General features: G+C 40.4%; 1 protein-coding gene across 2 annotated transcripts in view; it reads right to left on the bottom strand.

Moving 5' to 3' along the window:
* Positions 1-13,098, bottom strand: part of khdrbs3 (KH domain containing, RNA binding, signal transduction associated 3) — a 123,108-nt gene extending 110,010 nt beyond the window's left edge. For both annotated transcript variants that reach the window (XR_004659243.1, XM_034891435.1), the window contains exon 1: positions 12,601-13,098. Coding sequence is in view for 1 of the 2 variants with exons in the window: in XM_034891435.1 (XP_034747326.1) it covers positions 12,601-12,691 (91 nt within the window). In the remaining variant the exon portion in view is untranslated. The remainder of the gene's footprint in view (positions 1-12,600) is intronic.
* Positions 13,099-13,568: the final 470 nt, after the last annotated feature.

Here is a 13,568-nt window from a genome sequence, read left to right as displayed (position 1 = left end):
CCCCCCCCCCCCCCCCCCCCTACACATAACAATTATTTATGAGGTGTTCGGGTGTACAGAACTGAACTGAAACAGAAATGCAGGACTCAGCCAACATGGGGCGACCGCCCTATTGGGTGGACTAGAGGCCGCCCCCTGGAAGCCCCCTGGAAGCCACTAGTGACACTTTCAGTGTTTGTAGTGTTTTAAATAAATGATTTTGATGTGATCATAGTAGAGCCCCTAGCACTCCCATTCAAAAGGCCATTTTACCCAAAACGAAAATACGATAAATCTTACAAGAGGCGCTTCCATCCTAATCATGCTTTTAAAGTGCCCATATTATTAAAAAAAACCTTTTTCTTAAACTTGGGGTGTTATTTGGTGTCTCTGGTGCTTCCACACACATACAAGCTTGGAAAAAAAACTATCCATGCTGTTTTCAGTGAGATCCAGTTTCTAAATGTCCTCTGCCTTCAGTCTCCGGGTGAGCTGTTCAAAATCTGCACGGCTTTCTACGCAACAAGCCGAGACAAGGTGGCTAACCCTAGCACATGTTAGTGCTAGCATTGTTCTCACCGGCAAAACACTGCTACAACACACACTAGCTCACCATAATCTCCAAATGAACAACTTCCTGTCCCTGCTCTGCAGGTCTTCCACAAGTGGCCCTAGTCTAGAAGAAGTCTCCCAGCTAATCCCTCCTTGGACTGACCAAAGTTGGAGAAAGAGTTATCTAGCTGATGTGATCTTACGTAACTATTGAGCATGTGCAACTTCCAAAAAGAGACCTAAACACAAACCCATGTGCAGTACAACCAAAATTGGTGTTTTTTGAAAATGAAACCGTGTAAACCTATTCAGGTACAACCTCAAAATACAATTAGGTACCTAATAATGAGCCTTATATGGGGGCTTTAAACAAAGGTTTGACTCAGGAACATTCACAAAAAAGTCCTAGGTTGCATTTTGGCAGGAGTTACGCTTTAACTTAACATGTATGGTTCTGTTTTTAGTTTTTTTTATAATGTGTTATATGGAATTCTCCCACATGTTCTACATGGCCTGCAGTGTTTGAATATAAGTCTCTTAGTTTCTGTACAATGTGTCATTACAAGACTCCTTTGGAGAAGAGTGCTGTTTAATAGTACAACACACCAGTACAAATTAAATTTAAAATACAAAACAAACTTCTCCTGACACTACAACCAGTCTAAAATCAAAGATTAGTCCAAGTGTATTAAACCAGAAATTACGGAGGTGATGCAGATTACAGCAAGAAAGACGGAAAGACTTTAGTGTGTTTTAGCATCGACATTGCGATGTGCCCATGCGCGATAGTCACATCGCAGGACGTTGCGTTGTCTACGCTAATCATATTTTGCTACTTGATAAAAAAGTAAACTTTCACAGTTCTCCTTTTACATGATTATTACCGGCCGACCCTTTCCCTTTAAGACAGGTAGCCATGTGGGCAGCGTGTGTGTGTGACGTTAGTTGTTATGGGAAGTGAGGCTCTCAGTGTGTAGCTACCACTGACACGGTGATGCGCATAGTTTTCGATAGTAGTCACTGGAGCTACAGGAGTTAGTGTTTTATGTTTGTTGCAAATACAAAATAAATCAACTGCTTAATGCAACATAATTGCAACGTCTCCTGGCCATTTTCCCACCGCAGGAAGCTGCTACCAGCCAGGCTAGAGCTAGTATAGTTATCCTAAAGAAACAAGGGGTCCGTCCGTCCCAACCAACGTTATGGTCCGGAGCCACGAGGCTGGAAACGTAACACTTACCTACTACAGAAGTCTGTGTCTGATCTAACGTCATTTCCACTGAATTTATTGTTCTTGGATACACAGAGTTTTCTTTGCTAGTGCGCGTGACATGTAGCTCTGATCAATTAATCAAACTAACGAGCTGGCCCCGCTAGTTGACCACAACCTGACATTTAGAGGAAGCAACATGCCGTCACTGTCATACACTTTAACCTGGATTGATTATAATATGAATACATTGGTGTCATGCTAGTCAACCATCTTATTTCTACCTAATGTCTCTCTCCAAAATCCCTCAGAGTAACGTTAGTCACAGCGCTTACTTGCTTTGGTGTTTGTAAAGCATTACAGTTCAACAAAGAATGGGTCATATTAGAAAACATGCTATTTAATTTGTATCTTCTATGTAGATGCACTCCCCTACAAAATCACAGTAGTCGGGAAGGATTTATTATTTCCAAATAGAGCTATTTATGTCATCTTTTAAAAAATATTTCTTTTTTCATATTGCAATATATATCGCAAGTAAAAAAAATATCACATTGTCAGATATATCGTGTAGGCCTAGTATACATCGCAGGCACATTAATTCTCCCAACATCAGAGGGGCGAGGGATGGAGAGTGCACTGAACTGTACACATTCCCATGACAAAAAGAAAATGGGAGGTTAAAATTTTCAACCTTGGCTATTTCCTTGCCATGTCTCAGTGATGTTTGAGGGGAGCTCTGAATCATAATATTGTACAGAACACAGTATTTACTGAGAGTGTAGGTGACTTACACCATCTGTTTATAAAGCAACAGGCTCAGGCAGACACTCTGCCAGCAAAAAGGCACAAGGTCCCTGGGCTTATCTTGGTAGGGTTTGCTGCTGCTGCTCCTCGGCAGCAGCGAGGTGGAACGATAAACATAATTAAATTGAGTTGGATTACACAAAATGGATCGGATCAGTTGGGAAGGCGGAGAAGCTAATCCAGTGCAATCCACACTTATAGAGGTGCCAACTACATAAATAAAGAAGAGGGAAAGGGAAGCGGTGGCTGTCGCGGGGGGATCAAGGCAGGGCCACAGACAGGACCCCTTCAAGTAAAAACCAGCTCCAGAGTCAAATATTATGTAGAAAATAAGAAACTGGGCTTAAAATACTTCTTATTCTCTACTGAGTCAGAAACAAAAAAACACTAAATGGATGGTAATGTGCATGTGTGGAGCGCAGAATGTGTTTAAAAGGCTTCCATAGTGGCAAAACTTAACAAGAAATGACTTTCTTTTGAGGAAGTAGGAGATTACATTTGTCTTTCATCGCGGCAGTAGTTACAATGACTTAATCATGTATGAGACTCTCTCTAGGTTTTCACCTGAGTTTTAGTTATTGAAGATGACTGAGGTGTTTGGTATGAAAGCAGAAGGCAACAGTAGCCTGGGAGGTCCTACATTTTCTTTTAAGACATCTGAACTTTTCTATCTGTCACAAATGCATTTTTGACAGCACTCCCATGACTACATTTTTTTATTCATTTCAACTCCCATTCCACTATTCCATCTTTTGTTCCCCTCCTCACATTGTATTTTCCCTTTTGTAACTGACTTGGTACAATCCCCTTAGAAATAACCTTTCCCTGGGGAAAGAGACTTATTTTCTCTAAAGCCCAACCCGCTCGTCCCCTCTCTGTCCTTTCCATCCCTATCTCCCTTTGTCTCACAGCCTCAAGCACAGTAAACAGGGTGATACAGTCTGGGGGTTTCCACTGCTGTTCAAACCAATCCAGTATAATCCTAGTCCGTCAGTGTCCTGTCTTGGGCAGCACTGCGGAGCCAGTTATCATCTAATAAAATGAGGATTACTGGATCTACCGTGTGAGCGATGCAGGGAAAGCTAAGGCAGAGGCTAGATTGTTGATGGGATGATGCCATTGCTCGTTTCAATATCCGTCCTGTCCTGTTACCAAATTGAATGTGTTTGAAGCACCAATTATCAAAAAATGTCAAGTAGTAAAGTTGGCATTTAAAATCAATTTGTAGTCTTGTTTACGCAAATTTTAATTTGCATGTTATTGTATGGCTATTTGAGTTTAGACTGAAACATTTGAGAATTTTGGCTTTCTTTGTTAAATGAAAAATGGTTTTATAAAAAATACCTCAAGAATAAGGTGTCAAAAAAGCACTGTTATTATACTGTGTATATACAGTACATATACTATGTATATTTGCCAAGCCCATTTACACATCAGGGAATTTATCCTTTAACCAATCCCAACTGATTAGGAGTAGTGGGCAGCCAAAGTTCCGTGCCCGGGGAAATTCAGTTGTAACCTGAATTTCCCGCGTACCGCCAGAACCTACGTCAAGGGCAAAGGAACTCAGCAGTGACCGCCCACTTTTTGAACAGCTCTGGTTGCTCTGGTATTTTTCCCCATTCAATGTCTCCAATGACATTTCATTAAATGCTTATATAATTCAATTTCAATTCAATTTTATTTATAGTATCAATTCATAACAAGAGTTATCTCAAGACACTTTACAGATAGAGTAGGTCTAGACCACACTCCAGAATTTACAAGGACCAACAATTCTAGTAGTGCTGAAACCAAGCCAACCAGCTACTAAATGAATTGTGACCATAACACATTTGATTCAGTCCAAAAGAACCTTTTGAAAAAGGCAATGAGGTACAAGCCTGTGTACATACACAATCGTAGTCTTCAGTGGTAGCAGCCGGCAATAGCAGTTTTATAGCAATAACTCCACCAAACTGAGATGTCATTGTTACATTTAGGATTGTAGGCAGAGTAGGTAGATTAGAATAGATAGATTAGATTATACTTTATTCATCCCACGATGGGGGAATTTTGTTGTTACAGTAGCAGCATTTTTCAATAACAGCAAAAAACAATAACACAAAAACAAGTAAACACACAAGAAATACAGGTAGCACTTGTCCTTGACATCAAGAATAAAAAATGTTTTTCTTAAAATAAGGTAGAATTAATATGGACTCCTGGCTTTGCCCTTGTATCTGAAAATCTACCCAACCATGCCAAAGACCCAGCAACAGACATCTCTAAATGATGTCCTTAGCAAAGATGTGAAATATCAGCTTTAAGCATACTCCTACACCCAAACAAGTAGAGTTTGCATTATTTAAGGTGCCCTGGCTGGCCGCTTTAATTGGGAGTCTTCTTTTGAATAGCCGTCCTAGCAGACAGCTCAAGGCAGGCCCTCAGCACATGAGGTGGAGAAGGAAAATGCTCATCTTTGTGTCATTTGAAATATGAATGCAGTATAAATACTGGTGCAGCATGTTCAACATGGGAATTTCACAGACTCCACATTACATCAACAAGCCAAGCCCAGGGCAAGCTTTGTGCCAGGTGGAGAGTGTGTCCCGTGCAATATGGTGAAGGTATTGCATGGACGGTGCTTGGGAGATGCAAGCAAAGAGCAATAAACCAACAGATGGAGAAATTAATTAAAGCAATTAATAATTTGTTTTGTGGTAGGACTTTTTGAATGGGGATTTGAGCAGAAAACTGGTACAGAAAGAGTAATAAGGGGACAGTGACATGATGATGAAAACTAAAACTACTAGTGGTGTCACCGATTTAATTTTTTTTCTTCTTTTTTTTTAAGATTATTTTTTGGGCATTTTAGGCCTTTATTTTGATAGGACAGTTGAGTATATGAAAGGGGAGAGAGAGGGGGAGTGACATGCAGCAAAGGGCCGCAGGCCGGATTCAAACCCGGGAATACATGGGCACTCGCTCTATCAACTGAGCTATCTGGGTGCCCATCACCAATTTAATTTTGTATTGAAAATTAATGGAAATCTGCTTTAGTTTTCAAAATCAATAAGCAGGATTGGTAATTCCCCCAGTGTTTTTTTCCTCTTTCCAGCTCCTTCTACTTGCTCATGTCCAAAGACAACAACAAAAACAAACTGCGTAGCTTACCGGCTTGTAGAATGCAGCTAAAGACACAGGGTAACATTTGCAACCTGCAGCTGCACTATTCCAGTGGGAAATGACAGAAGAACAACAGAACTGGAAAATCTTGTTTCCTGATGTCACCAGGTGGCAAGATTCTGCCTACTCCATGAGTGAGTTAGGGAAACAAACTATAAAGGTAAAGCATGTGGCCTCCAACAGGGAGTCCGTGGTGCCTTCACGTGCACCTCATTAAACTAATGAAGCTTTCAACTGCTCTGAGAAACTCAAATTGTTGTTGGACAGTACATTTCTTCCATCCATTGGCTCTTATTCTGAGATTGCTTGCATGAATTAAACCATAAACTTAAATACGCAAGTCAAATTGAATCTGACTCAAAATGCTTAAATATTCACTAAAAGCATGAACCTGTAGAATATCTGAAGTATGGCACCAATTCTAACATTACTTAGAAAATACAAAAAGTAGTAAGAGCAAAACTAAATCATGGGCCATAAAACCTAAAACACATTTGATCCATTGTTCATGTACTGTAGAAATATTGATTACTACAGCTTTAAATATATACACAATACATGTCTGGATTTTAATGGCTTATTGTTTTTCCTTTGTTAGATTGGGTCAATCCAGGTGACTCTAGAAATGACTGCACACAGTTTTCTACCAGCACTGTTATAATAGATTTGATTACCTCTCATTGTGAACTACTGTGTCTGTTTATTTACATGCAGAGGAACACAGTTGACTCCAGCTAATATTCCAGGTTTAACAGTTTAACTCTATTAAAAGGCATCATATCAAGTGCTGTACCTGAGTGGGGAAATAACATCATCATCAGGTTATTATTGCTACATTAACAAGTAGCAACATGCACGCCGCATTAGAAAAAAAAAAAGGCATGTGACACGTTGCATCTGCAAACGAGGTGCTGTTAGTTTTTATAGCTGGGATCTGCCTGTGTTAGTCCTGGCCTACATTACACCCTCTGGATTCCAGTGGGAGCTGCAGCAAAGACAGAGCTCTGCAAACACCTCTTAGCCACAGCGCCGCTCAGCAGCCTACCACTGCACGTCGGAATGCAAAGCGGGTTTGCTGGAGCTCCCCTGTCTGCCCTCTTCCAGTTCACTTGCAAGTTCACTACATCTGCGGGTCAAATCCCCAGTCGGCTCTCGGCCTCTGACAAGTTCAGGGCCGTGGCTGTGCCTCCACCTCAGTGTGTGGCTCAGAATGTCGGCCAGCCGCAGATCCACAGATCATTATCACTATCAAGCACTGTTTCCCCAACAAAACGATATGGCTGCCTTTGATCCTACGCCAAAGCTTATTTCTGTTCACTTCTGGGCATTCTAACCCAGGAACTGCTCTCACTTGGGGCAAAACTCAAGCACGGCTAAAAATAGGCCTCTGTTCTGTTGATGAGATGGAAATGTAGGAATTAACAATGGGGCACTATGTCTGAAATAAGACATCCCCCCCACCTGCTCAGTCTGGGCAGATAATATGTTTTTTTTCTCGTTTTTCTTTGTGGATAAGACAGCTGAGGCTGTTAATTCAATGCAAACATGGTGCTATCCTCCTGCTGCGGAATATTCAATTAAAAACCGCCAGCTTGCAACGTGCAAACTGGGCCAGAGGTCCTGAAAGATTCAGAGTGGGCTGCACGCTGCTCTGCATCCACAAACTGAACAAACAGAATATGGTGCAGGGTGTGACTACATTTTGAAAGCATTGTTGTTTACACAACTTTCAGGAAATTCATCCATAGATGATAGAGGCGATCGACCGATTTATCGGCCGGCCGAAATATTGGGCCGATATTTGCGTTTTTACGTGTATCAGCACTGGCCAATGCGCGGCTGCTGCGTTTGCCGATTTTCCCGGCATCATTTACAGACAGGCGTCCACACAGGCAGCTCTGTGTTGCTAGAGAGAGTGATAGAAGCCTAATCTTCAACACAACTGTAAGTTTTAAACTGTTTGACTTAGCTGAAATATCGCCATACACTTTGAAAGTGGAAACAAGTTGCTATTCATGTGCTTGCAACTGTAGCTAAGCACGTTTGTGGGTCATAGCTGAATATTAATTTGTGTTAACGTTTATCATGTACCAGACATAAGTGCACCGTGTATGCCTTACATGTTTTTAGAGCCGCTTGCTGACCTGTATCATTGTCAATCCAGTTCAATGGTGGTTGAGTTTTTCAGTCAGAGTTATCTACCAAACAGAAGTTTGTGTGTGTGTGTCTGTGTGTGTGTCTGTGTGTGGGTGTCTGTGCCTGCCTCACTCAGTGTGACACACGCATCACAGCAACATGAGAGTGCTGCACCAACAGAAGAAGAGCTTTTAAACCTTTGAGAGATATGTTTTATACGTGGTTGAATATGTTTATGAATACGTTTAGAACAGAAACTTGTTGAACAATCTGTTGCTTAACGTGCATCTGACATCACGTTATTTTCCTCTGTTGATTTATGTTCAACAAATCTGCCAACTTCTTTTACATTTTCATTTACTATTGTGTTGTCTTTGCATATTAGGTGGCATATTTGCCTTAGAAATGCTCATTTTATTTTATGTAGAACATCTGAAACCAAGCACTTTATTTCAATGGGTATTTTTAAGTTTTAATAATAGTTACTTTTAAAATTAACAATACTACAGTGTGCACTTATTATGTTGCTTGCTTGTTGCAACTGTGTGCAAAAAGTGTTACTTTAAGAATTTATTTACAGAATTTTAATTATGCTTAAATATTTATTTCCAGCTCTTCACTCTTCTTGTCCTTGTTCTACCTCACCTATTTTTACTTTTTGTTAAATATTGTTTTTTTTAAGTTCCCCAAATGTTCCTTTTTTAAATTAAGACATGTAACATATGTTATCGTGTCATTTTTATGACATGAATTGTGGGAGCAAAAGCAGTATCAGCTCCAAATAGCGAGTCAAGGAAATCAGCAGCCCGTATCGGTTATTGGCCAAGGCTGATGAAAATCAGCATCAGCACTAAAAAATCCATATGGGTCAATCCCCAGATGACAGTCACTATACTGTTCAGCAATGGGAAATCTATTTCAATGATAAAAGTCCTAACTGTTGCGATGATCTGAATAATTTGAACAAGCCTCCCCCACAATCTTAGAATGGTTATTGGAATTTTAACTGATAAAGTTACAGCCCTAAAGTTACTTTTTTTGCGTACAACGTACTGTTTGTAAGGGCAATAGTGTTTTACATGTAGTTACATGTAGTTGTATTGAAATCATGATTCTTTAAACAGAATTACTTTTGGAAAGATGTTGCAAGTTTTTTATTCAGAACACCAACTAAGAGTTTACAGGCAAAACGTAATGTGCAAAATATCTATTGCTCCGTTAATCTGATCATTGAGAGCCAAAATTGTAATCACGATAAAAATTGTAATTCCTTGCACAGCCCCAACATGTAGCCCTTGCGGCACCATGTGCTGTTAGGGTAGCACCGATTTAATGTAAATAGCTGAGCACTTCATGCCTCACGAGCTGTTTCCATACCTAGAGGCCCTTAATTAGTATGCTGCTGCTGAGGATTTTTTCATTCCATGTAGGCTGCTGGTCCTGCTTGTCTCTTTGGTTGGCTAAAGATATTTCTCCAGCTCCTAGTGTCTGCTGCCGACTGTATGAGGCTTGTCACAGGGGCAGAGATATGGTCCTTGCAGGATAAGACCTCTGTGAATGGCCCAAACTTATCAAAGCAGCCCGCCCTGTCCCCAAGCTTCAAACACAATGCTCCCCCTAATTTCTCCAGAATGGAAGTCCCCCCGGACCTGAAGTAATCTCATATTCTCCGTTTGCACGCAGTAACTCAAGTTACTCTAGCTCTGTTCCCTGCATCCCTTGCCAATTGCATAATCAAGTCCAGAACTCATCAGCGAGATGGCAGAAGAAGTGCTCTATTAAGCTGCATCATGTTCCATCTGTTGTGTAAGACAGAGATAACAGTATTTACAGTTCTGGAGTTGTGGCAGACGGTTTCGGCCAATTTTTTGTGCACAGCAGAGTTCTGCTTACTTCATAAAATGTCACGGATTAATTCTGCCGCTTGCGATGGTGGCCAACTGCAATTTTTACCCTCACCAGAAAAGCACAAACTAACTTTGTTGGAAGTGTTATATCAAGAACTTGTGCTACCATTTTAATATAAAAAACATTGGGGGCATTTACTCTAAAAGTTCTTTTTTGGCTTGTCCTGTTTCATATTCTAAGTATTCCATCATTTTTATTCAATTTTGGGAAGCGGACCATATTTGCTATAACTCTACAGGGTACCTGGGGTGTGGATAAAGGACTTTAAGAGTCTTTGCCAAAAAAGTGGTAGGTAAGAGTCTTTCAACTTGGCATTAAGTATTCAGTGCTCGGGTCTTTCTATTAGTGAGGAGAATATGTATTCATAGAAAGACTAACCCAGAAGTGAGAAACCAGCTGATAACAAAAAGTGCTGAGTAAAACACAGCCTTATCTACTCACAGATTTCCTTACTGTACATGAATCGGCTCAACCTACATCTGTTCTTTCAAACAAGACTCCGATCTGAAAGCAATATTGTCCTGGCCTTAACATCCATTACTGCAAAAATACATTATCATTAGGCAAGGCAAGTTTAGTTTATATAGCACATTTAACACCAGTTGCAATACAATGTGCATCACCCAAAACAAAAGCAAGCATCAGTAAATCTTTATAAAAACAGTTAGGATTAAAAGCATGACAACATTCTGAAATAAAAACAGTCAAAGATTTTAAAAAAATGAAATAAAATAAACAAAAGAAAAGTCAAAATCATCTGTCTACCACAATAATTAATAAAGCTTCAGTGAAGCAGTATCAGAAAGCATCTGAAAAAATATTTGTCTTAAGTCTTGATTTCAAACTGAGTAGATTCTTTTTTAGGCCTCCTGGAAGTTGGTTCTAGAGGTGAACCGTATAATGGCTGAGTGCTGATTCACCCGGTTTAGTACGGACAGTGGGTTTTCTGAAAAGGTGTTTCTGCTCTGATCTGAGAGACCTGAGTGGTACATACTTCAGTACTTCAGAAACATGTCCCATAGACACTTTGGCCCTTTCATTAGAAGGCAGTCATTGTATAGAAGTATTTTATTTAACGCATCACTATTTAAAAAGGTGATTATATACTGTATGAAGGGTGGTTCTTTCATATTTATTCTCTACACTACAGTGAAGATGTGTGCCCCTTTTCTTTATTAGATCCCATTATGTTATTAGGAGCCCATCTAAGGACATAGCAGGAGCACCAAACTCCTTCATGTCAGAAACTCTCAACGATTTCAAAATGTATTCCATTTGACCACAAAACTCAAACTCAACCTAGTATGATCAAATGTGATTATATCAGAGGGGACGTGTTATACATTTGTGATCATTTGAGACAGTAACGTAGAGACGCAAACTTCTTCCCTTATTTTCATCCAGTCAACAGTCAATCCAGGTCAAATTAATCCAATAGTCAATCAACAGAAATTTCACCAGAAATTATTTTCATAATGGATTCAAGGCCATTTTTATTTTAGTTAATTGTTTTTCAAGCAAAATAGGGAAACATGTTTTACTTTGAGCTTAACAATTTAGGATTTTAGGATTTCTGTTTTGTTTTTGTACATTACTGTAAACCTAATATCTTTGGGTTTTAGACTGTTGGTCAGAGAAAAACAAGCATGACATCCCATCAGGCTTTAGGGAGGGGTGAAGGACATTGGTCACTACTCACTGACTAGACCTAATCAATTAGTTGGATAAATAGTCAGCAGATCCATCAATAATGGAAAAAAGTAACTGAATATTCATATGACAGGTTTTAATGAGGAAATTATCACAATAATGATATTACTAATTGAAGTGTACTCAGTTCTGCAACTTTGCTGCTTTCATTATTCTAAAATACAACAAATGGCTTGTTGAATTTAAAACAAGGGAAATCATTACCAACTTTCTTTTATTGAAAAAGAATTCACATTGAATAAATATAAAAAAGGCACCACTAAAAAAGTGAATAACAACTACATTATAAAGTTTAGTTTTGTACTCATATTTTCTTTCAACTAACACTCAAATCTCCATGTCTTTTGAAATATGTTGCAGGCTTTTTCGCAACAGTTGATATTGCGCTGACAATTAAAAAAATCAATCTATTGTACAACCCTACCAAAACGACAGCAAAGAAAATAATTAAATGAAATTATGTCTCACTTTGCAGAAGCCCACTTTGGAAGTGCTTCCATGTCTGGGAAGCATCAGCTAGAAGGCACACGGCTTTCTAATTAAATAAGCTTGGTGCAGGAGACGCATCTAGGGGTCCGATAGAACTAGTTACAGTGGAGCAGTTACAGACTAGTGCCTGTTACCCTTAAAGCAAGCAACAGTCTGTCTGCAAGACTTAAGACAAAGCAAATGAGGGCATGGTACTTGAAGGATGCACTTGGATTCTACAACAGTGCACTTCCCACATGAGGAGCATCGCAGGGCTGTGACTGAGGAAGAGCAACATTCAGACAGCTTCAAAGCAGAGGGGCTGTGCAGTGTGCATAAGATTAATTAAAGTCTGCTGTTGCTGCTCCATCCGTTCAAAATTTCATTTCGGTCACGTTCACTTCTTCAAAAGAAGGAAACACATGTACATTTGAATAAGAGTGTGATTATTCCCCCCTTGCACCACGGCTTACACATGTCTGCATGGGATAGAGATGGCTGCAGCCCGCAAACTGGGATGCCAGGTGGATTTAGTGTTTAACTGATGCTTCCATCTAGGGCTGGGCAATATATCAATATTATATGTGTGAAATAGTGTGCCAAACTGTTTTCCCACGACCAAAGTGTTTACTTCAGTGTTTTGCCACGGACATTTAGCCTACCTTGATCCAGTAGCCGCAAGGAGTGCTGAAAAGACGGGTCCAGCGTGTCCTTCTCTGCCATAAGCTCCGGCAAGTACTTTTCGCTCTCCATCTCGTCCTGGGCTTTTGGGGCTCCAAGTAAACGACTCAAATTTAATTTTAAATACAAAAACAAACCAAAAAACCTGCTTAACGTCCGAACGGCTCCAAGTTAGGGCACCGCCGAATATTTCTGTGAAGCAAACTCGCGGGCGATAGTGTCATTCGCGCTCGCGCTACAAGAGCATTTCTTCAGTCCTTGCGGCGCACACACACACAAACACCCACCCACACACATACACACAATACGCGGTTAAATGTGACCGGGAGGTTTTATCCCATCGATGTGTAGTTCAGCCAGCAGAGCCCCGCTACGCATCACAGCCGCTGGTGTGAGGTTGCCTTTCCTCTCCGGGTGGACAGTTCGGTCTCTTTGAAGCTCCCTCGGTTGTATCCAGTGCTGAAATGAGGAAGCGGCAGCTATTGGTCGCCGAGTGCGACATGCAGCCGGTGGAAGGGGGCGGAGCAACACGACGGAGCTGGCCGCGGTACTGATGAGTCCCGTCATTAGCATAACATTTTCATAAAGTTACCCTGAACAAGGGTGGCAATTCAGAAACACTGAGCTCGGGCAAAGTGCCTGTTTCTGATAAAAGCCCCCATTTAAAACTAACAAAGCCTGTTTGCCTGGATGTCATGTTAATAATACACAGAAGCTCCGCAGCAGCTCATCTCACTGGAGCTCAATGTCTTCTTTTTTTCAGATGCACAAGACAATAAGACAAAACAATTTGCTTTGGATAAAAAGCTGGAACATATTTGCAGGATTTCACCATTGTCATTATCCACACACGGAAAAATTACAGCATATTTACACCATAGGTATATGAAAAAAAATCAACATCATGTCATTTTACACAAAAACCCAGAAACCAACAGCACTCATTCAA

This window comes from Etheostoma cragini, chromosome 14 (assembly GCF_013103735.1).
Source record: "Etheostoma cragini isolate CJK2018 chromosome 14, CSU_Ecrag_1.0, whole genome shotgun sequence".
NCBI classification, from domain to species: Eukaryota; Metazoa; Chordata; class Actinopteri; order Perciformes; family Percidae; genus Etheostoma; species Etheostoma cragini.
This window is presented reverse-complemented; position numbering and strand designations above follow the sequence as displayed.